Source organism: Hylobates moloch, unplaced genomic scaffold (assembly GCF_009828535.3).
Source record: "Hylobates moloch isolate HMO894 unplaced genomic scaffold, HMol_V3 SCAFFOLD_22, whole genome shotgun sequence".
Lineage (NCBI taxonomy): Eukaryota > Metazoa > Chordata > Mammalia > Primates > Hylobatidae > Hylobates > Hylobates moloch.
The window spans coordinates 1,052,621-1,073,916 of record NW_026652297.1 but is presented as its reverse complement, the minus strand read 5'-3'; the positions used below and the strand labels follow the sequence as shown (position 1 = coordinate 1,073,916).

The window sequence follows — 21,296 nt, the reverse complement described above, 5'->3', positions numbered from 1 at the left end:
CTAATGGGGCAGGAACTATAATTTATTATTATTCTCATTTTGCAAATTAGGAATCTGAGACTTGGAGTATAATTTGCCTAAGGACACAGCTAGTTAGTGGCAAAGCCAGGCTTTGAACACAAATCTGTTAGACCCACGAGCCAAGACTCAACCACCACACCATATTGCCTCCATCTTGTACACCTTAAACAATTCTCTTCCATTCAAAAATTGAGACAAGAATAACACAGGGTAGTCACAGAAGAACAGAAAACTCCAGGAGTTCAAGACTGCAGTGAACTGTGATCATGCTAATGCACTCCAACTTGGGCAACAGAGCAAGACCCTGTCTCTAAAAAAAAAAAATTTAAAACAACAACAACAACAAAAACCTGTGGATTGTGGCCAGGCACAGTGGTTCATGCCTGTAATCCCAGCACTTTGGGAGGCCAAGGCGGGAAGATCACTTGAGCTCAGGAGTTTGGGGCCAGCCTGGCCAACATGGTGAAACTCTGTTTCTACTAAAAATACAAAAGTTAGCTGGGTGTGGTGGTAGGCGGCTGTAGTCCCAGCTACTTGGGAGGCTCAGGCAGGAGAATCGCCTGAACCCGGGAGGCAGAGGTTGCAGTGAGCTGAGATGGCACCACTTCATTCCAGAAAACAAAACAAAACAAAACAAAAACTGTAGATTGCAACCAGAATATTTTTTCTTTTCTTTTCTTTTTTTTTTTTTAAGAGAGCCCTGAAGCAAAGAGACCTTTCATCTGGGTCCCTGGGCAGGAGATCCATAATTCTTTCTCCTGACTCAATGGTTGTTCTAGGTAGTTGGACACAGCAAGAAAACAGGGTCTCCCTATATTGCCCAGGCTGGTTTCAAACTTCAGGACTCAAGGGATCCACCTGCCTTGGCCTTCCAAAGTGCTGAAATAAAACAGAATTTTTTTTTTTTTTTCTGAGATAGAGTCTTGCTCTGTCACCCAGGCTAAAATGCAGTGGCGCAATCTTGGCTCACTGCAACCTCCGCCTCCCAGGTTCAAGCAATTCTCCTGCCTCAGCCTCCCAAGTAGCTGGGATTACAGGCATCTGCCACCATACCCAGCTAATTTTTGTATTATTAGTAGAGTCAGGGGTTTCACCATGTTGGTCAGGCTGGTCTCGAACTCCTGACCTTGTGATCTGCCTGCCTCAGCCTCCCAAAGTTCTGGGATGACAGGCGTGAGCCACTGCACCCAGCCAGAATTTTGAAAAAATAGAATAGAAAATATGAGAGAATGTCACAGGCACTAAGGTAGGTATTGTTTTGTGCAACTTTAAGAGTGTGTGCGTGTGTGTGTATGTGTGTGCGGGGTTACTGTAAAATATATTTCTTGCCTTATCATGGTGACTCTCACCTATAATCTCAGCACTTTGGGAGGCCAAGGCAGAAGGATCACTTGAGCCCAGGAGTTCAAAACCAGCCAGGGCAACATAATGAGATCCTATCTTTACAAAAAATAAAAAATTAGGCCAGGCGCGGTGGCTCACACCTGTAATTCCAGCACTTTGGGAGGCTGAGGTGGGCCGATCACTTGAGCTCAGGAGTTCGAGACCAAGTGGGCAACATGGCAAGACCTCATCTCTAAAAAAAATATGAAAATTAGCTGGGAGCAGTGGCACATGCCTATAGTCCCAGCTACTGGGGAGGCTGAGGCAGGATAATCACTTGAGCCCGGGAGGCAGAGGTTGCAATGAGCTGAGATCACACCACTGCACTCCAGCCTGGGCAATGGGAGTGAAACCCTCTCTCAAAAAATAAATAAATAAAAATAAAACTTAGCAAGGCATGGTGGTGCAAGACTGTAATCCCAGCTACTTAGGAGGCTGAGGGAGGAAAATCGCTTGAACCCAGGAAGTGGAGGTTGCAGTGAGCCAAGATCACACCACTACGCTCCAGCCTGGGTGACACAGCGAGACTCCATCGCAAAAAAAAAAAAAAAAAAAAAATTCAGCCAGGCATGGTAGCCTGCTCCTGTAGTCCCAGCTACTCTGGAGGCTGAGGCAGGAGGATCCCTTGAGCCCAGGAGTTCAAGGCTCCAGTGTGCTATGATTGCGTACTTCACTCCAGCCTGGGTGACAGGGTGAGACCTCATCTCTTTTTTTTTTTTTTTTTAAAGACAGAGTCTCACTCTGTTGCCCAGACCAGGGCGCAGTGGCGTGATCTCGGCTTACTGCAACCTCCGCCTCCCGGGTTCAAGCGATTCTCTTGCCTCAACCTCTCGAGTAGCTGGGACTGTAGTCTTGCACCACCATGCCTGGCTAATTTTTGCATGTTTAGTAGAGATGGGATTTCACCATATTGGCCAGGCTGGTCTCAAACTCCTGATCTTGTGATCCACCCTCCTTGGCCTCCCAAAGTGCTGGGATTATAGGCGTGAGCCACCGCGCCCGGCCCGAGACCCCATCTCTTAAAAAAAAAAAAAAAATTAGCCAGGCTCAGTGGCTCACACCTATAATCCGAGCACTTTGGGAAGTTGAGGCAGGAGGATCCTTTGAGCCCAGGAATTCAAGGTTGCAGTGAGCTATGATTATATCTCTGCACTCCAGCCTGGGTAACAGAGTGAGACTGTGTTTCAAAAAAAAAAAAAAAATTACTAAATAAAAAAATACATATGCCCTACCTCACATAATTGTGTTAAAATTAAGTGATATGTAAATACAAGATTATTTTATAAACTATAAAAATGTTCATAAGTCTTAGGTAAAAACCTGTATATAATGTTAAGTAAACAAGTGAAATTCGATGTAGTAGAACTTATACAGCTAAATGTGCATTAGGTATGATTTTGTTTTGTTGTGTTTTGTGATTGTCAACGACAGAAACCCAATTCAAACTGCTTGTGCTCAAAAGGAGCTGAATCGCTCACATAAACTGGGAAACCCAACAACACAGCTGACTGTAGGCAGGACTGAAGCTGGGGACCCAGATATCACCAAGTCACTGTCCACCTGTCCTCCCCCACCCCTCCTCCTCCTCCTCCTTTTTTTTTTTTTTTTTTTTTTGTAATAGGGACAGGGTCTCATTTTGTTGCCCAGGCTGATCTCACACTTCTGGTTTCAAGCGATCCTCCTGCCTCAACATCCCAAAATTCTGGGATTACAGGCTAGGGCCACTGCACCAGGCCCTGTCTCTTTCTTTCTATTTCTCACTCTCTAGTCTCTGCTTTAGAATCAGTGTGGTTTTGTTCTCAGGCAGGTTTCCCTGCATGATAGAACAGTGACCACCATCTGCACTGGGCTGACTTGGTTCTTTTTCCTATAGTTCCAGCAAAAGTCCCAGGGAAACTTACTCGGGAGGCTGAGACAGGAGGAACACATGGGCCCAGGAGGCAGAGGTTGCAGTGAGATTGCACCACTGCACTCCAGCCTGGGCAACAGAGCAAGACCCTGTCTAAAAACAAAAACAAAACAAAACAAAAAAGATGAGTAGTGTCCTAGCCTAGACTCCAAGAAGTCTTTCCAGACTAACACAGAAAGCTCTGCCTGCTACCTAGCTTGGGTCATGAGCCAATCCCAAACCAAAAACAGTGGCCATGGGGTGCCTGGGACACAAGCTGATCCTTGGAGGCAGGGGGTGGGGTCAGCCCTGCTTGAGTCACCTGAACTAAAAAAGAGGTTGGTTGGGGGAGTCTTCTCAAGGGGTAGAGTGAGAGATTCAGAATGATTGCACTTTTTTTTTTTTTTTTGAGACAGAGTCTCGTTCTATCACCCAGGCTGGAGTGCAGTGGCACGACCTAGGCTCACTGCAACCTCCACCTCCCAGATTCAAGCAATTTTCCTGCCTCAGCCTCCCAAGTAGCTGGGATTACAGGTGACCGCCATCACGCCTGGCTAATTTTTGTGTTTTGTTTTGTTTTGTTTTGTTTTGTTTTTTGAGATGGAGTTTCACTCTTTCACCCAGGCTGGAGTGCAGTGGCACGATCTCGGCTCACTGCAACCTCTGCCTTCCGGTTTCAAGTACTTCTCCTGCCTCAGCTTCCCAAGAAGCTGGGATTACAGGTGCCCACCACCACGCCCATCTAATTTTTGTGTTTTTAGGAGAGACAGGGCTTCACCATGTTGGCCAGGCTGGTCTCAAACTTCTGACCTCGTGATCCACCCGCCTTGGCCTCCCAAAGTGCTGGGATGACAGGTGTGAGCCACCATGCTGGGCCTAATTTTTGTATTTTTTTAGTAGAGACAGGGTTTCGCCATGTTGGCCAGGCTGGTCTCGAACTCCTGACCTCAGGTGATCCGCCCACCTTGGCCTCCCAAAGTGCAGGCGAGAGCCACCCCGCCCGGCCTATGACTGTACTTCTAATGCTGAATAGGATTAGTCTGGAAAGACTTCTTGAGTCTAGGACACTACTTATCTTGCTGTTAGTTTCTTCTGTTTAATTTTCTCATATGCCAATCAATGCAGTAAGGATACACAACATATACGTTCATTTAATTTAGTTTCATTCATTTAACAAGTGCACTATTTGTAGAGAATCTACTATGTTTCAGGCACTGATTCTGGGCAGTGGGATATAGCAATGATAAAGACATAAAAAGTTCCTGTTCTCTGAAAACCTATATTCTGTGGGGCAGACAGGTAACAACCAGTCAATGAGTATACATCAATAAGTACAGATCATTAAATTTTATTAAAAAACAAATTTAAAAATCAGGAAATGGAGCAGCAAGAGCTATAGGTGGGAGATCAGGACTATTTCAGAAGAGATGGTTAAAGACCTCGCTCAGTGACTTTTGCTTTTTTTTAAATTTATTTATCTTATTTTTTGAGACAGAGTCTAGCTCTGTCACCCAGGCTGGAGTGCAGTGGCGTGATCTTGGCTCACTGCAACCTCCGCCTCCTAGGTTCAAGTGATTCTCCTGCCTCAGCCTCTTGAGTAGCTGGGATTACAGGTGTGGGCCACCACACCCGACTAATTTTTGTATATTTTTTATTTTAGTAGAGATGGGGTTTCACCATGTTGGCCAGGCTGATCTCGAACTCCTGACCTCGTGATCCACCCGCCTCAGCCTCCCAAAGTGCTGGTATTACAGGGGTGAGCCACCGCGCCCTGCCACTTTTCGTTTTGTTTTTTTGAGACAGAGTCTCACTCTGTCACGCAGGCTGGAGGGCAGTGCTGCGATCTCAGCTCACTGCAACCTCTGCCTCCTGGGTTCAAGCAATTCTCCTGCCTCCCTGAGTAGCTGGGATTACAGGCGCATGCCACCACGCCTGGGTAACTTTTGTATTTTTAGTAGAGATGGGGTTTCACCATGTTGCCCAGGGTGGTCTCGAACTCCTTACCTCAAGTGATCCACCCACCCTGGCCTCCCAAAGTGCTAGAATTACAGGTGTGAGCCACTGCATCCAGCCCATGTACATTTCTTAATGAATATATATGAAATATGTTAGGCCGGGCGCGGTGGCTCACGCTTGTAATCCCAGCACTTTGGGAGGCCGAGGCGGGCGGATCACGAGGTCAGGAGATCGAGACCACGGTGAAACCCCGTCTCTACTAAAAATACAAAAAATTAGCCGGGCGCGGTGGCAGGCGCCTGTAGTCCCAGCTACTCGGAGAGGCTGAGGCAGGAGAATGGCGTGAACCCGGGAGGCGGAGCTTGCAGTGAGCAGAGATTGTGCCACTGCACTCCAGCCTGGGCGACAGAGCGAGACTCCGTCTCAAAAAAAAAAAAAAAAAAAAAAGAAATATGTTAACTTTTTTTCTACATTGAAACAATTTTTATGACAGTGATATCAAACTGGAAAATCCTTGAGGCCTTTCTAATATTGATTCAGCTAGGTAAGACATTTATGAGTCTTGCCGAATGTGCAAATGTATTTAAATTGAGAGCACAGCCGGGTGCAGTTGCTCATGCCTGTAATCCCAGCACTTTGGGAGGCCGAGGTGGGGGATCACCTGAGGTCAGGAGTTGGAGACCAGCCTGAACATGGTGAAACCCCATCTCTACTAAAAATCCAAAAATTAGCTGGGCGTGATGGCGGGCCCCTGTAATCCCGGCTTCTAGGGAGGCTGAGGCAGGAGAATCTCTTGAACCTGGGAGGCGGAGGTTGCGGTGAGCCGAGATCACACCATTGCACTCCAGCCTGAGGGACAGAGTGAGACTCCATCTCAAAAATTAAAAAATAGTAAAAATAAATTGAGAGCACTTTGAGGCAAGGGCTTCCTTTCTTTTATAGGAACTGAACACAGAGGAAGCTCAGTAAATGGTGCTAGTGGAACAACGGGGGGTAACACAGTGAATATCAATACTGATGAGAGGGCTCCCAGGTGACCCTGCCAAAGCTGGGTGGGGAAAATTTTCCTCAAAGAGTTTCCTTAACTCTGTCCTTTTGCTCTAATTGCTGTGGACGTGCCAGGCAGCACAAAGTGGCTCCTGAGGGTGGTTCCTGCTGATGCTGGGTAAAGGTCCACTTATTGAGAGCTAAGTACTAACACAAAGTAAAAACTCCTCTGATTTCAAGCGTTAGTGAGGCTTATGTTGCTTGGAGGAGAAAAAGCTTGGAGTGGGGCACATGTGTGGAGGATGGAAAAGGAGAGGATGGGAGAAGTCAGAAGAGACCCACCCTCCCTAGTTGATTGATGACAGTTTCCCTGAATTTGGAACCCCTATAACAAATACATACTAGGCACTGCTCATCACCCAGTGATGCCTTTATCCTTGAATTGCACTGACTTTGATGTGTTTGATGTTAATTCTTTACTATATGCAGTAGTTCTAGATTGCTCTTTTTTATTGTTATATGGTTTGTCCTTTGCTTGTCTGTTTTATTAATTTTCAGAGTATAAATTCTTAGACTATATTTGTGAATAATACATTCTAAATTTAGTTCAGTGTCTACCTTAATTGCCCACTGCAAGCAATCACTGATAAAAACTTTTTTTTTTTTGAGACAGAGTCTCACTCTGTCACCCAGGATGGAATACAGTGGCATGATCTCGGCTAACTGCAACCTCCCGGGTTCAAGCAATTCTCCTGCCTCAGCCTCCCGAATAGCTGGGATTACAGGTGCATGCCACCATGCCTGGCTAATTTTTGTATTTTTAGTAGAGACAGGCTTTCACCATGTTGGCCAGGCTGGTCTCTAACTTCTGACCTCAGGTGATCCACCCGCCTTGGCCTCCCAAAGGGCTGGAATTACAGGCGTGAGCCACCGCACCCGGCCTGATAAAAGTTCTTTGATGATGCTTTTTGATGACTGCAATTACAAAAATCAAAGGCTACTTCTTGGCTGGGCGCGGTCACTCACGCCTGTAATCCCAACACTTTGAGAGGCCGAGGAGGGCATATCCCCTGAGCCCAGGAGTGCGAGACCAGCGTGGGCAGCATGGCGAAACCCCATCTATACTAAAAATACAAAAATTAGCTGGGAGTGGTGGTACACTCCTGTACTCTGTCTCTTGAAAAAAAAAAAAGCTACTTCTTTTAAGTTTAGAATACTGCTCCTTCTCTGGAGATACTAGTCTCCTCTTCAAGTCATCTCTCACAAATTGGTTTCAGGTGGACTCTCCTGAAACCTTTCAGTCTGATGGTCAGGAGACCTGGGTACTAATCTTAGATTCACCAACAACTTATGTGTAACTCTGCTTCAGTTTCACAATCTTCTGGAAAAAGACAGGAAAAAAAAGCACATAGGATTCTCTTTACCTCTTCTTTCCCACTTGCTTCTTTTTTGTTTGTTTCTTTGTTTTTTGAGGCGGAGTCCCACTCTATCACCCAGGATGGAGTGCAGTGGCTCGATCTCGGGTCACTGCAACATCTGCCACCCAGGTTCAAGCAATTGTCCTGCCTCAGCCTCCCAACTAGCTGGGATTACAGGGGCCTGCCACCATGCCCGACTAATTTTTGTATTTTTAGTAGAGATGGAGTTTCACCATGTTGGCCAGGCTGGTATTGAACTCCTGACCTCGTAATCCACCTGCCTCAGCCTCCCAAAGTGCTGAGATTACAGGCATGAGCCACTGCGCCCGGCCCTCCCACTTGCTTCTTTAAACGCCTTCAGTGAGCCAAGATCGCCACTGCACTCCAGCCTGGTGACAGAGCGAGACGCTGTCTCAAAAAAAAAAAAAAAAAAAAAAAAAAAGGCCTTTGAAGACTTATTCTAAGCCTGGGGCCTTTTATATTCCCATTCTCTTCAAGAAAAAGACTCTGAGGGAGGAGATGAGAAGCAGAGTCCCAAAGATGATGAAGAATCACATAATGAGGCGCTGAAGTATCAGTAGATGGAAAAGGAATAGGCAAAAATAAACTCCAGGGCAATTAAATATCTAAAGTTGTAAAAACAAAACACCAACCAACTTCAAAATTATCTGGTGCTCACTTTGGCAGCACATATACTACAACTGGAACCATACAGAGATTAGCATGGACCCTGTGCAAGGATGACACGCAAATTCATGAAGCATTCCATATTTTTTTAAAATTTATTTGTAAAGGCTGAGCACAGTGGTTCACACCTGTAATCCCAGCACTTTCGGAGGCTGAGGCAGGCAGATCACTTGAGTCCAGGAGTGCGAGACCAGCCTGGGCAACATGGTGAAACCCTGTCTCTACAAAAAATACAGAAATTAGCCAGGCATGGTAGCGCATGCCTGTAGTCCCAGCTACCTGGGAGGCTGAGGCAGGAGGGCCATTTGAGCCCAGGATGTGGAGGTTGCAGTGAGCTGAGATTGCACCATTGCAGTCCAGCTTAGGTGACAGAGTGAGACTTTGTCTCAAAAACAACAACAAAATTATTTGAAAAAATATATAGTATTTTTATACTCAAGATAAAATTTTAACAATAAAATTATGAAAAAGCAGAAGTAAAAATGGTCCATTTTGATTAAATTGACTATTATAAATATTTAAAACTGCCATCTAAAAAACTTTTTTTTCTTTTTTTTGACACAAAGTCTCACTCTGTCGCCCGGGCTGGAGTGCAGTGGCCCAATCACAGCTCACTGCAGCCTTGACCTCCTGGGCTCAGGTGATCCTCCCACCTCAGCCTCCCAAGTAGCTGGGACTACAGGCACATGCCACCATGCCTGGCTAATTTTTTCCAAATTAAACTGACAATGATATTTGTTTCATATCTACAGAACCATCAATAATCTAAAATTCTGACCGTTTTAAGTGTCAGTGAGGATATGGAAAAACTAGGACTCTGATATCCTGTAAAACTGATGCACTCACTTTGGAGAGCAACTTGATAATATCCACTCAAGTTGAAAATGCACTTATTCTTTGATCCAGAAAGTCTACTTCCAGACAAATGCCTTAGAGCATTGTTTTTCAACCCATTAGTGAGTCATAAAATCAGTGTAGTGAGTCATGTCCAGCATTTTACAAAAATGAAACAGGACAGAATGCAATAGAGTAGGAAACAGAGTGCATATAGCAAGGGCAGGTATTATTTTGTTAAATTTTTATTTCATCTATGAACTGGGTCTTAATATAAAACGTATTTCCATAGTGGTTTCAAAAAAAAAACCTCTAAAAACATTCCTTCATAGAAACTCTCATCCATTAGCACTAGGAGACCTGTTGGAGGATATTCCCTGAAATGTAGTGTTTGTAATAATGAAACACTAAAAACAATGTAAATGTCAATCAGTAGCAAATGGATAAGCAGTTGGGGTGTATTCATGTGATGGAACACCATTCAGCAAGCTAAATGAATGAACTTGCTGGGCCAGTGGCTCACACATGTAATCCCAGCACTTTGGGAGGCTGAGGTGGGTGGATCACCTGAGGTCAGGAGTTTGAGACCAGCCAGGTCAACATGGCAAAACCCTGTCTCTAATAAAAACACAAAAATTAGCCTGGTGTGGTGGCATGCGCCTGTAATCCCAGCTACCTAGGCGGCTGAGGCAGAAGAATCGCTTGAACCCGGGAGGTGGAGGTTGCAGTGAGCGAAGATCGTGCCACTGAACTCCAGCCTGGGTGACAGAGCAAGACTCTGTCTCGAAAAAAAAGAATAAAAATTTTAAAAATTAAGAAAATAAAATCAATGAACTTAATCTAGGTGAACAAATTATGAAAACAAAGTTAAGGAAACAAGATACAGGAAAATAAGTGCCACATGAAACAAATTACATGAATTTTTAAAACATTAAGAAATACCATATATATGTAAATCTTCATATGTATGTATACGTATGTGTGTATAGATGTATGTATGTATATATGTATGTGTGTGTAAATACATCATAGATAGATAGATAGTCAAAGAATTAAAAGCAGACTAGGCTAGGCACAGTGGCTCATGCTTGTAATCCCAGCGCTTTGAGAGGCCCAGGCGGTTGGACCACTTGAGGTCAGGAGTTCGAGACCAGCCTGGCCAACATGGCGAAACCCCGCTCTACTAAAAATACAAAAATTAGCCAGACATTGTGGCACGGGCCTGTAGTCCCAGCTACTCAGAGGCTGAGGCAGGAAAATCGCTGAAACCCAGGAGGGGTGGAGGTTGCAGTTAGCCGAGATTGCGCCACTGCACTCCAGCCTGACAGGCAGAGTGAGACTCTGTCTCAAAAAATAAAACAATTAAAAATTAAAAAAAAATGAAACCAGGCTAATATAAAAGCAATGCCTAAAGGGGAGGAGAAAAGGAGGAGAATTGGACTTGGAAGGCGAAAATAGGTATGATACTATTTATTCATTTTGGGTAGTGGATACATAGATGAATGTTATAGTATTCTTTGTTATTATCCTTTTAAAAAAATTTTAATACATACACAAGAAATAGGATTAGGTGGCTTTTGGGAATTAGGTTTTACTCTTGCTCAGAGAGTATCATAAAACTGTATTAACCATTGGTTATTAAGACCCTTGGCCAGGGCTGGGCGCGGTGGCTCATGCCTGTAATCCCTGCACTTTGGGAGGCCAAGGTGGGTGGCTCACCTGAGGTCAGAAGTTCGAAACCAGCCTGGCCAACATGATGAAACACCATCTCTACTAAAAATACAAAAAATTAGCTGGGTGTAGTGGTGGGTGCCTGTAATCCCAGCTACTCAAGAGGCTGAGGCAGAAGAATTGCTTGAACCCAGAGGGCGGAAGTTGCAGTGAGCCAAGATTGCGTCACTGCACCCAGCCTGGGCAACAAGAGTGAAACTCTGTCTCAAACAAAACAAAACAAAACAAAACAAAACAAAACAAAACAAAACAAAACAAAACAAAACAAAACAAAACCCTTGGCAGGGCTGGGCGCAGCGGCTCACGCCTGTAATCCCAGCACTTTGGGAGGCCGAGGCAGGTGGATCACTTAAGGCCAGGAGTTCAACACCAGCCTGGGTAACAGGCCAGGCTAGAAACCCTGCCTCTACTAAAACAAAATTAGCCAGTCGGGCACGGTGGTACATGACCTGTAGTCCTAGCTACTTGGGAGGCTGAGGCACCAGAATCACTTGAACTCAGGAGGCGCAGGTTGCAGTGAGCTGATATTCAGACACTGCACTCCAGCCTGAGCAACAGAGCAAGACGCTGTCTCAATAAATAAATAAATAAAACCCTTGGCCGGGTTCGGTGTGGTTCATGCCTGTAATCCTGGCAATTTGGGAGACTGAGGTAGGAGGGTTGCTTGAGGCCAGGAGTTTGAGACCGACCTGGGCAACACAGTGAGGCCCTGTCTCTACAAAAAAATTAAAACTAACTTAAAAAAAAAAAAAAAAACCTCTTTAAGGCTGGGCCCAGTGGTTCACACCTGTAATCCTAGTCCTCTGGGAGATCAAGGTGGAAGAATCCCTTGAAGCCAGGAGTTTAAGATCAGCCTGGGCAACATGGCAAGACCTCCTCTCTATAAACAGATTAAAAGACAAACAAAAACTCTTTCATTCTGGTATTTTCCCCCCAGTTCCTTGGGAAGAATAACTGTCCCAAATCAGCTTGTCAAATTTAGTGAATTAGTAACTAAAAGTGGCAAATCACTGCAGTTATTACCTTTGCTATAAAAAGAAACTTTACCTTTCCCTAAGGTTTCATTCTTCCATATCTTTGCACATATTGTTCCTTCTTTCTTCCTAGAAATGATAATCCCAGTGATACTTGGGTTTGGGGGCTCCAATCTTGTGCCATTTATTCCTACTACTTGTCTGCCAAGCAATCTCCAATTGACTCTCCACAAACTACTTCAAATCTGACTTTTCTTCACCTGGAAGCACCACTACTGCCACCACCATCAGAATTTATAAATTTACAGCCAGGCACAGTGGCTCACATCTGTCATCCCAGCTACTCGAGAGGCTGAGGCAGGGAGAAGTGCTTGAACCCAGGAGGCAGAGGTTGCAGTGAGTCGAGATCACGCCACTGCACTCCAGCCTGGGTGGGTGACAGAGCGAGACTCTGTCTAAAAAAAAAAAAATTTATGAATTTACTACTCCTTCAACTTTTTTTTTTTTCGAGACAGAGTCTCACTCTGTTGCCCAGGCTGGAGTGAAGTGGTGTGATCTCGGCTCACTATAATCACCTCCCAGGTTCAAGCGATCCTCCCACCTCAGCCTCTAGGGTAGCTGGATTATGGGCAAGCACCACCACGCCTGGCTAATATTTGTATTTTTGGTAGAGACGGGGTTTCACCATGTTGGTCAGGCTGGTCTCAAAGTCCTGACCTCAAAAGATCTTCCCGCCTTGGCCTCCCAAAGTGCTGAGATTGATTACAGGTGTGAACCACTGCACCCAGCTGCACATTTTAATATGTAAGGCAATGCCTTATGTTTCCCAAGGAGAAGAACTAAAAGATAGTTTTTGGCCAACCTTATATGAAGTAGTCAGATGTCTACTTTAAACATCTACTTAGTGGAAAATGTAAGTCTAATATTATTTAGCAACACATATTTTAAATCACATATAAAACATTGATTTAGAAATAATACTTTTTCGGTCAAATTTTATATCATAATTTTATTCAAATCATCAATGTCATCATCATTCATGCCACTTTTATTGTTAACTAGCCCAATTTGCAGAGCAAGACATCCTTACATATATCTAAGTTGAGGACAGTTTTTTTTTTTTTAGTTCATGCTATGTTTGTACGTTCTTGGCTTATACAGTATAATTTTTGTTTGTTTGTTTTTGAGATGGAGTTTTGCTCTTGTTGCTCAGGCTGGAGTGCAATGGCGTGATCTCAGCTCACTGCAACCTCCGCCTCCCGGGTACAAGTGATTCTCCTGCCTCAGCCTCCCGAGTAGCTGGGATTAAAGGCATGCACTACCACGCCTGGCTAATTTTATATTTTTAGTAGAGACGGGGGTTTCTCCATGTTGGTCAGGCTGGTCCCAAACTCCTCACCTCAGGTGATCCACCCGCCTCAGCCTCCCAAAGTGCGGAGATTACAGGCATGAGCCACCGCGCCCGGCATGTTTTTTGTTTTCTGGGTTTTACTAAAATGGATTCTGAGTTTGTCACCCAGGCTGGAGTGCAGTAGTGCGATCTCAGCTCATTGCAACCTCCATCTCCTGGGTTCAAGAGATTCTCCTGCCTCAGCCTCCCGAGTAGCCAGGATTACAGGTGCCTGCCACCTCACCCAGCTAATTTTTGTATTTTTAGTAGAGATGGGGTTTCACCATATTGGCCAGGCTGGTCTCCATCCGCCCGCCTTGGCTTTTCAAAGTGCTGGTATTACAGCATGATCCACTGCGCCTAACTCTCTGGTTTTTTGTTGTGTTTTGTTTTGTTGAGATGGAGTCTCCCTGTGTCACTCAGGCTGGAGTGCAGTGGCGTGATCTCAGCTCACTGCAACCTCCCCCTCCTGGGTTCAAGTGATTCTCCTGCCTCAGCCTCCTGAGTAGCTGGGATTACAGGTGCACACCACCACACCTGGCTAATTTTCGTATTTTTAGTAGAGACAGGATTTCACTATATTTGGTCAGGCTGGTCTCAAACTGCTGACCTCGTGATCTGCCCACCTTGGCCTCCCAAAGTGCTGGGATTACAGGCATGAGCCACTGTGCTCAGCCTCTGTAGTTTTTATTTTATTTTTGAGATAAAGTCTCACTCTGTCACCCAGGCTGGACTGCAGTGGCATGATCTCAGCTCACTGCAACCTCCGCCTCCCGGGTTCAAGTGATTCTCCTGCCTCAGCCTCACGAGTAGCTGGGATTACAGGTGTGTGCCACCATGCCCAGCTAATTTTTGTATTTTTGGTAGAGACGTGATTTCACTATCTTGCCCAGGCTGGTCTCGAACTCCTGACCTCAAGTGATCATCCTCCTCAGCCTCCCAAAGTGCTGGGATTACAAATGTGAGCCACCACGCTTGGCCATATTCATTTAATAAATATTTAATAAGCCCCCCTTATGTGCCAGGGACTGGAATACAGTGAGCTTAGACTCCCGTGGGGAAGATAGCCATGAAATGTATAATGACACAGCTAATTAATTATGATAATATTAAGTACTATGAAAAATAAGTATAGCTAGCTACAAAGTGAGTAACAGGAACCTCAATCTGTAGGGTTAAGAGTTTCCTGTAACAGAGCTGTTTATATACAGTGCAGCACTAACTCATATGCCCAGCCTGCCTGGGTTCAAATTCTGACTCTATCTTGAGCAGATTATTGAACATCATTTTTCTCATCTATAAAGTGGAGATAGGTCTGGCTTAGTGACTCACACCTATGTGAACCCAAAATATCTGAGATAGGTCTCAATCAATCTAGAAAGTTTATTTTGCCAAGGTCAAGGACGTGACACAGCCTTAGGAGGTCCTGATGACATGTGCCCAAGTTGGTTGTGGCACAGCTTGGTTTTTCTTTTTTTTTTTTTTTTGAGACAGAGTTTCACTCTTGTTGCCCAGACTGGAGTGCAATGGCGTGATCTCGGCTCACCGCAACCTCTGCCTCCCAGGTTCAAGCAATTTTCCTGTCTCAGACTCCTGAGTAGCTGGGATTACAGGTGTATGTCACCATGCCCAGCTAATTTTTGTATTCTTTTTTTTCTTTTTGAGATGGAGTTCCGTTCTTGTTGCCCAAACTGGAGTGCAGTGGCACAATCTCAGCTCACCACAACCTCTGCCTCCCGGGTTCAAGCAATTCTTCTGCCTCGGCCTCTGAGTAGCTGGGATTACTGGCATACGCCACCAAGCCTGGCTAAGTTTGTATTTTTAGTAGAGACGGGGTTTCTCCATGTTGGTCAGGCTGGTCTTGAACTCCCGACCTCAGGTGATCCACCTGCCTTGGCCTCCCAAAGTGCTGGGATTACAGGCATGGGCCACTGCACCCAGCCTAAGTTTTGTATTTTTAGTAGAGATGGGGTTTCATCATATTGGTCAGGCTGGTCTCGAATTCCTGACCTCAGATGATTTGCCTGCCTCAGCTTCCCAAAGTGCTGGGATTACAGGTGTGAGCCACTGTGCCTGGCCCACAGCTTTTTCTGGTTTGTTTATTGAAACACAGTCTCGCTCTGTTGCCTAGGCTGGAGTGCAATGGTGTGATCTCAGCTCACTGCAACCTCCGCCTCCCGAGTTAAAGCGATTCTCCTGCCTCAGCCTCCTGAGTAGCGGGGATTACAGGCACGCACCACCACGCCCGGCTACTTTTTGTATTTTTAGTAGAGACGGGGTTTCACCATGTTGGCCAGACTGGTCTCAAACTCCCGACCTTGTGATCTGCCCGCCTCAGTCTCCCAACGTGCTGGGATTACCAGCGTGAGCCACCGCGCCCGGCCCACATTTTGGTTTTATACATTTTAGGGAGACATAAGACATCAATATGTGTAAGATGTACATTGGCTCAGCCTGGAAAGGTGGAACAACTCGAGATGAGGGAGAAGGCTTCCATGTCATAGTTAAATAAGAGACAAACGGTTGCATTCTTTGGAGTCACTGAATTAGCCTTCACTGAATACACATGTGAGAGGAGGGTGGAGGAATCACTTATGCTTTGGTTGGACGTGGTGGCTCATGCCTATAATACCAACACTTTGGGAGGCCGAGGTGGGCAGATCACTTGAGGTCAGGAGTTTGAAACCAGCCTGGCAAACAAGGCGAAACCCCATCTCTACTAAAAATACAAAAACTAGCCAGGCATGGTGGTGGGCACCCGTAACCCCGGCTACTCAGGAGGCTGAGGTAGGAGAATCACTTGAACCTGTGAGGTAGAGGTTGCAGTGAGCCAAAATTGGGCCACTGCACTCCAGCCTGGGTGACAGAGTGAGACTGTGTCTCGGGGAAAAAAAAAAAAAAAAGAATCTCTCATGCCTTAATCTGGCTTGGTGAAGCAATAGGGCAAAGGAAGCAATCAGATATGCATTTGTCTCATGCAAGCCTCAGAGGGATGATTTTGAGTTCTGTCTATTCTTTATGCACAAGGAATTTCCTTGTGGGCAATTGTGAGAGAGCTTTTTAAAAATCCTTGTAGCTTTTTTATTCTTTGTAGCTAGCTTATTTAGGAATAAAATGGGAGGCAAGTTTGCCTGACATAGTCGCCAGCTTGACTTTTCCCTTGGCTTAGTGACTTTGGGGTCCTGAGATTTTTTTCACACCTATAACCTCAGCGCTTTGGGAGGCCAAGACAGAAGAATCACTTGAAGCCAGGAGTTTGACACTAGCCTGAGCAACATAGTGAGACCCTGTCTTTACGAAAGATACAAAAATTTCAAGGGGCAGGAGTTGAAAAACTAACTATTGGGTACTATGCTCACCACCTGGGTAACGGGATCATTTGTACCCCAAACTTCAGCATTATGCAATATACCCATGTAACAAACCTGCACATGTACCCCTGAATCTAAAATAAAAGTTGTAGTTATTTTATTTTATTTTATTTTTGAGACAGAGTCTTGCTCTGTTGCCCAGGCTGGAGTGCAGTGGCATGATTTCAGCTCACTGCAACCTCTGCCTCCCAGGTTCAAGCAATTCTCCTGCCTCAGCCTCCCAAGTAGCTGGTATTACAGGCATGTACCACCACGCCCAGCTAATTTTTGTATTTTTAGTAGAGACAGGGTTTCTCCATGTTGGTCAGGCTTGTCTCGAACTCCCGACCTCAGGTGATCCATCTGCCTCGGCCTCCCAAAGTGCTAGGATTACAGGCGTGAGCCACTGTGCCCAGCCCAAAGTTATTTTTTAAAAATACAAAAATTAGCTTGGCAAGTGGCAGCACATACCTGTAATCCCAGCTACTCAGAAGGCTGAGGCAGGAGAATCACTTGGCCCAGGAGTTTGAGGCTGTAGTGTGCCACTGCACTCCAGCCTGGGTGACAGAGCAAGACCCTGTCTCTTAAAACAAACAAACAAACAAAAAAAACAGAATTTACCTCAAGAAGTTATAATGGGGAATAAATGAGTTAACATACATAAAAGCACTAAAACCAATGATGGCACAGAGTACCTGTTCAATAAATGTTATTATTCTCATTTCAGCTGGAACATGAAAAACAAGTAGGAGTAACCTAGGGGGAAGGAAAATGGGAAAAACTTTAAGCAGAGAGAGCAGCAGGTGCACAAGCCTAGAGGAAGAACTGCCTGGCCTACAGAACTGAAAGGTTAATGTTTCTTAGTATAGAAAGCTCAATGGAGATACCATACAATGAGGTTGGCGAGGTAGGCCAAGGCCAGTAATGAAGGGCCTTGTAGATCACTTTAAGGAAACTGAACTTGATCCTAGGAGTCTGAGGAAACCTGAAAGGTTTTTTTTTTTTTTTCAGACGGAGTCCTGCTCTGTCACCAAACTGGAGTGCAGTGGCACAATCTTGGCTCACTGCAGCCTCCGCCTCCCAGATTCAAGCAATTCTCCTGCCTCAGCCTCCGAGTAGCTGGGACTACAGGAGCGCGCTGCCACGCACGGCTAATTTTTTTGTATTTTTAGTAGAGATGGGGTTTCACCATGTTGGCCAGGATGGTCTTGATCTCCTGACCTCGTGATTCACCCGCCTTGGCCTCCCAAAGTGCTGGGATTACAGGCATGAGCCACTGCGCCCAGTCGGAAACTTGAAAGATTTTATAAAAAGAAATGACAAGCTTAGATTTGCAATTTTAAAAGCTCTCTCTGGCTACATACAACATGGAGAACTGGTTGGAGGGAAGACAAAACATATGGCAGGGAAACCAGTAAAGAGGCTGCTGTAGAAGTCAGGACCAGAGGCTTGCAGCTTAGCCTAGGGTGGTGGCAGAGAAGATGGAAGGAAGCTGGCTGACTGAAGAACAGCTAGAAGATAGAACCAACAAGACGCATGTGTGTGTGTGCACGCACGTGCGTGTGTGTGTGTGGGGGGGGGGGGGGGGGGGAAGAGGCCTAAACACTAAATAAATATCTCAGGAAAGGGCTGGGTGCAGTGGCTCAAGTCTGTAATCCCAGCACTTTGGGAGATCAAGGCAGGTGAATTGCTTGAGTCTAGGAGTTCAAGATCAGCCTGGCTAACACGGAAAATCTCTATCTCTACTAAAAATGCAAAAATTAGCTGGGCATGGTAGCATGTGCCTGTAATCCCAGCTACTTGGGAGGCTGAGGTGAGAAGACCACTTGAGCCCAGGAGATCAAGGCTGCAGTGAGCCATGATGGGGCCACTGCACTCTAGCCTGGGCGACACAGCGAGACCCTATGAAAGAAAGAAAGAGAGAAAGAGAAAGAAAGAGAGGAAGGAAAGAAAGAAAAGGAAGGAAGGAAGATAAAGAAAGAAAAGTCTGAGGAATGACCTGTGTTCTGCCACATCCTTTCATTGCATGAAATGCCTTCCCCTCTACTCCATCCTTTCACACAGTTCCTTCCTATTTTCTCCACAAAACTCTGATTTTGTCTCCTTCTTTCCAAGAGAGTTCCAGAATTTTAGAGCTGAACATTCTTGAGTAGTTGACATGACTCAGAAGCTACCTGAAGATGGCTGGGCACGGTAGCTCACGCCTGTAATCTCAGCACTTTGCGAAAACTGAGGTGGGCAGATCACCTGAGGTCAGGAGTTCAAGACTAGTCTGGCCAACATGGTGAAACCGCGTCTCTACTAAGAATACAAAAATTGGGCTGGGTGTGGTGGCTCACACCTCTAATCCCAGCACTTTGGGAGGCCAAGGTGGGAGGATCATGAGGTCAGGAGATCGAGACCATCCTGGCTAACATGGTGAAATCCCGTTCCTACTAAAAATACAAAAAATTAGCCAGGCGTGGTGGTGGGCACCTGTAGTCTCAGCTACTCGGGAGGCTGAGGCAGGAGAATGGTGTGAACCCGGGAGACGGAGGTTGCAGTGAGCCGAGATCGCGCCACTGCACTCCAGCCTGGGCAACAGAGTGAGACTCTGTGTCAAAAAAAAAAAAAAGAATACAAAAGTTGTCTGGCCATGGTGGCGAGCACCTGTAACCCAGCTACTCGGGAGGCTGAGGCAGGAGAATCACTTGAATCCGGGAGATGGAGGTTACAGTGAGCTGAAATTGCACCACTGCACTCCAGCCTGAGTGACAGAGTAAGACTCTGTCTCCAAAAAAAAAAAAAAAAAACTACCCGAATATGAAGACCACCCACGTCTTAGTCAACTTTTTTTTTTTTTTTTTGAGAAAGTCTCACTCTGTTGCCCAGGCTGGAGTGCAGTAGTGCGATCTTGGCTCACCTCAACCTCCACCTCCTGGGTTAAAGCGATTCTCCTGCCTGAGCCTCCCGAGTAGCTGGGATTACAGGCGCCCACCACCACATCCAGCTAATTTTTGTGTTCTTAGTAGAGACGAGGTTTCACCATGTTGTCCAGGCTGGTCTCGAACTCCTGACCTCGGGTAATCCGAGAGCTTTGGCCTCCCAAAGTGCTGGGATTACAGGCATGAGCCACGGCGCCCAGCCGTCTTAGTCGACTTTCTATCCCGTCCACCCCATTTACCCAACACTTGTGAAGATCCAGGGCCATCTTTTAAAACTTTTCCTCTGACTGCACGAGTGGTACAGTCATTAATAACCTGTGCTAATATAAAGCTCTGTGACCCATAAAGCATTATACAGATGTGGGAGCTTTCACAGCTGTATTCTCTTTGGATCCTCACAGAATTCTTATAAAATAGGTACTATTATAAGGGAAATAAACTCAGAGCTAAAGTGACATATCCAAGGTAATATTCACTAAAACAAATGTCAATGCCAAGATTGAACCTATATCCAGGAAACCCACATGGGATGCTCTACCACCTTCCATGAAGAATAAATATTCATATATATCCGAGAGGACTGTTAATTCTTGGAGGCAGTTAAGTACCACTTCTGGGAATCCTTCTTAGTTTCAAGTATTAATTTATTCAAACATGTTTACTGAGCACCTACTATGTGCTAATTATGGCACCTAGTGTTGGAGGTGCAGCAACGAACAAGGCAGAGAAGATGCTCACCCTCATTCTAGTTCAGGGGGCTGTCAAACAAGGACACAAATACATAAACACTATAAGTGATAGATGCTATAAAGAAAATACAAGGCCGGGCGCAGTGGCTCACGCCTGTAATCCCAGCACTTTGGGAGGCCAAGGCTGGCGGATCACTTGAGGCCAGGAGTTGAAGACCAGCCTGACCAACATAGTGAGACCCCGTCTCTACTAAAAATACAAAACTTAGCCGGGCGCGGTGGCGGGCGCCTGTAGTCCCAGATACTCGAGAGGCTGAGGCAGGAGGATCGCTTGAACCCGAGAGGTGGAGGCTGTAGTGAGCCGAGATCGCGCCACTGCACTCCAGCCTGGGCGACAGAGCAAAACTCTGTCTCAAAAACAAAACAAAACAAAAAAGAGTAACATGAGGGTAAGCGTGAAGTGTGTCCTTTTCGCCGGCACTACTTCAGACAGGGTGGTCACAGAAATCCTCTCAGAATAGTAACATTTAAGTTGAGACAGAGCTTGGTCTTCGCTAGGTGCTTAACGAAAACCATTTTCCCACAAACTTAGTTCTGGAAACGACAAAGAAAGGAAAAAGTGTACTTAGTCCGCACAGGGGCCGCTCCCAGGCCTCCAACCTTCGCCGCCAGACTGACTGGAAAGTGGACGGTTCCCGGCCTATCCACGCCGCCACCATTAGAGGGCGCCGCGGGTCCTCCCAGCCCCAGGCACCGGCAAACTGACATCTGCTGCCTAACAGTCGAGGCCCCGAAGCCCCGAGTCCAGGCCGAGGGCAAGGGCGGAACTGGGAAGCCCTGAGGCCCTAGGGAATCGCGGAGGGTCACTGGGCGCCTCAAGGAGAGGGTGCCCTCCGCATCGCAAACCCACACCAGTGGCATAAGAACTCGCTCCCTCTGGGACACCCTGTTTCCGGCGCCTTTAAACCGGGAAGTACTGCTGTGTCCAATCCTGGCCCTCCTTCCGCACTTAGTCTTTGAGTCCTTCCCTCTCCTGGCTTGTGCGGGAGCCAAGCAGGCTGTGG

At 46.0% G+C, this 21,296-nt stretch overlaps 1 protein-coding gene and 1 non-coding gene across 8 annotated transcripts in view; one reads left to right on the top strand and one right to left on the bottom strand.

Annotated features, from left to right (window-relative positions):
• Positions 1-21,224, bottom strand: part of SLC11A2 (solute carrier family 11 member 2) — a 71,871-nt gene extending 50,647 nt beyond the window's left edge. For 4 of the 7 annotated variants that reach the window (XR_009211684.1, XR_009211683.1, XM_058433641.1 and 1 more), the window contains exon 1: positions 20,858-21,224. Coding sequence is in view for 2 of the 7 variants with exons in the window: in XM_058433641.1 (XP_058289624.1) it covers positions 20,858-20,951 (94 nt within the window). In the remaining 5 variants the exon portion in view is untranslated. Of the gene's footprint in view, positions 1-17,314; positions 17,376-20,857 lie in introns of all 7 variants that reach the window. The other 3 variants (XM_058433645.1, XM_058433647.1, XM_058433644.1) reach the window with 2 other exon arrangements.
• LOC116462198 (U6 spliceosomal RNA) lies at positions 8,325-8,428 on the top strand. Its single transcript, XR_004246287.1, has one exon. It is a non-coding gene; the product is annotated as a U6 spliceosomal RNA (small nuclear RNA).
• Positions 21,225-21,296: the final 72 nt, after the last annotated feature.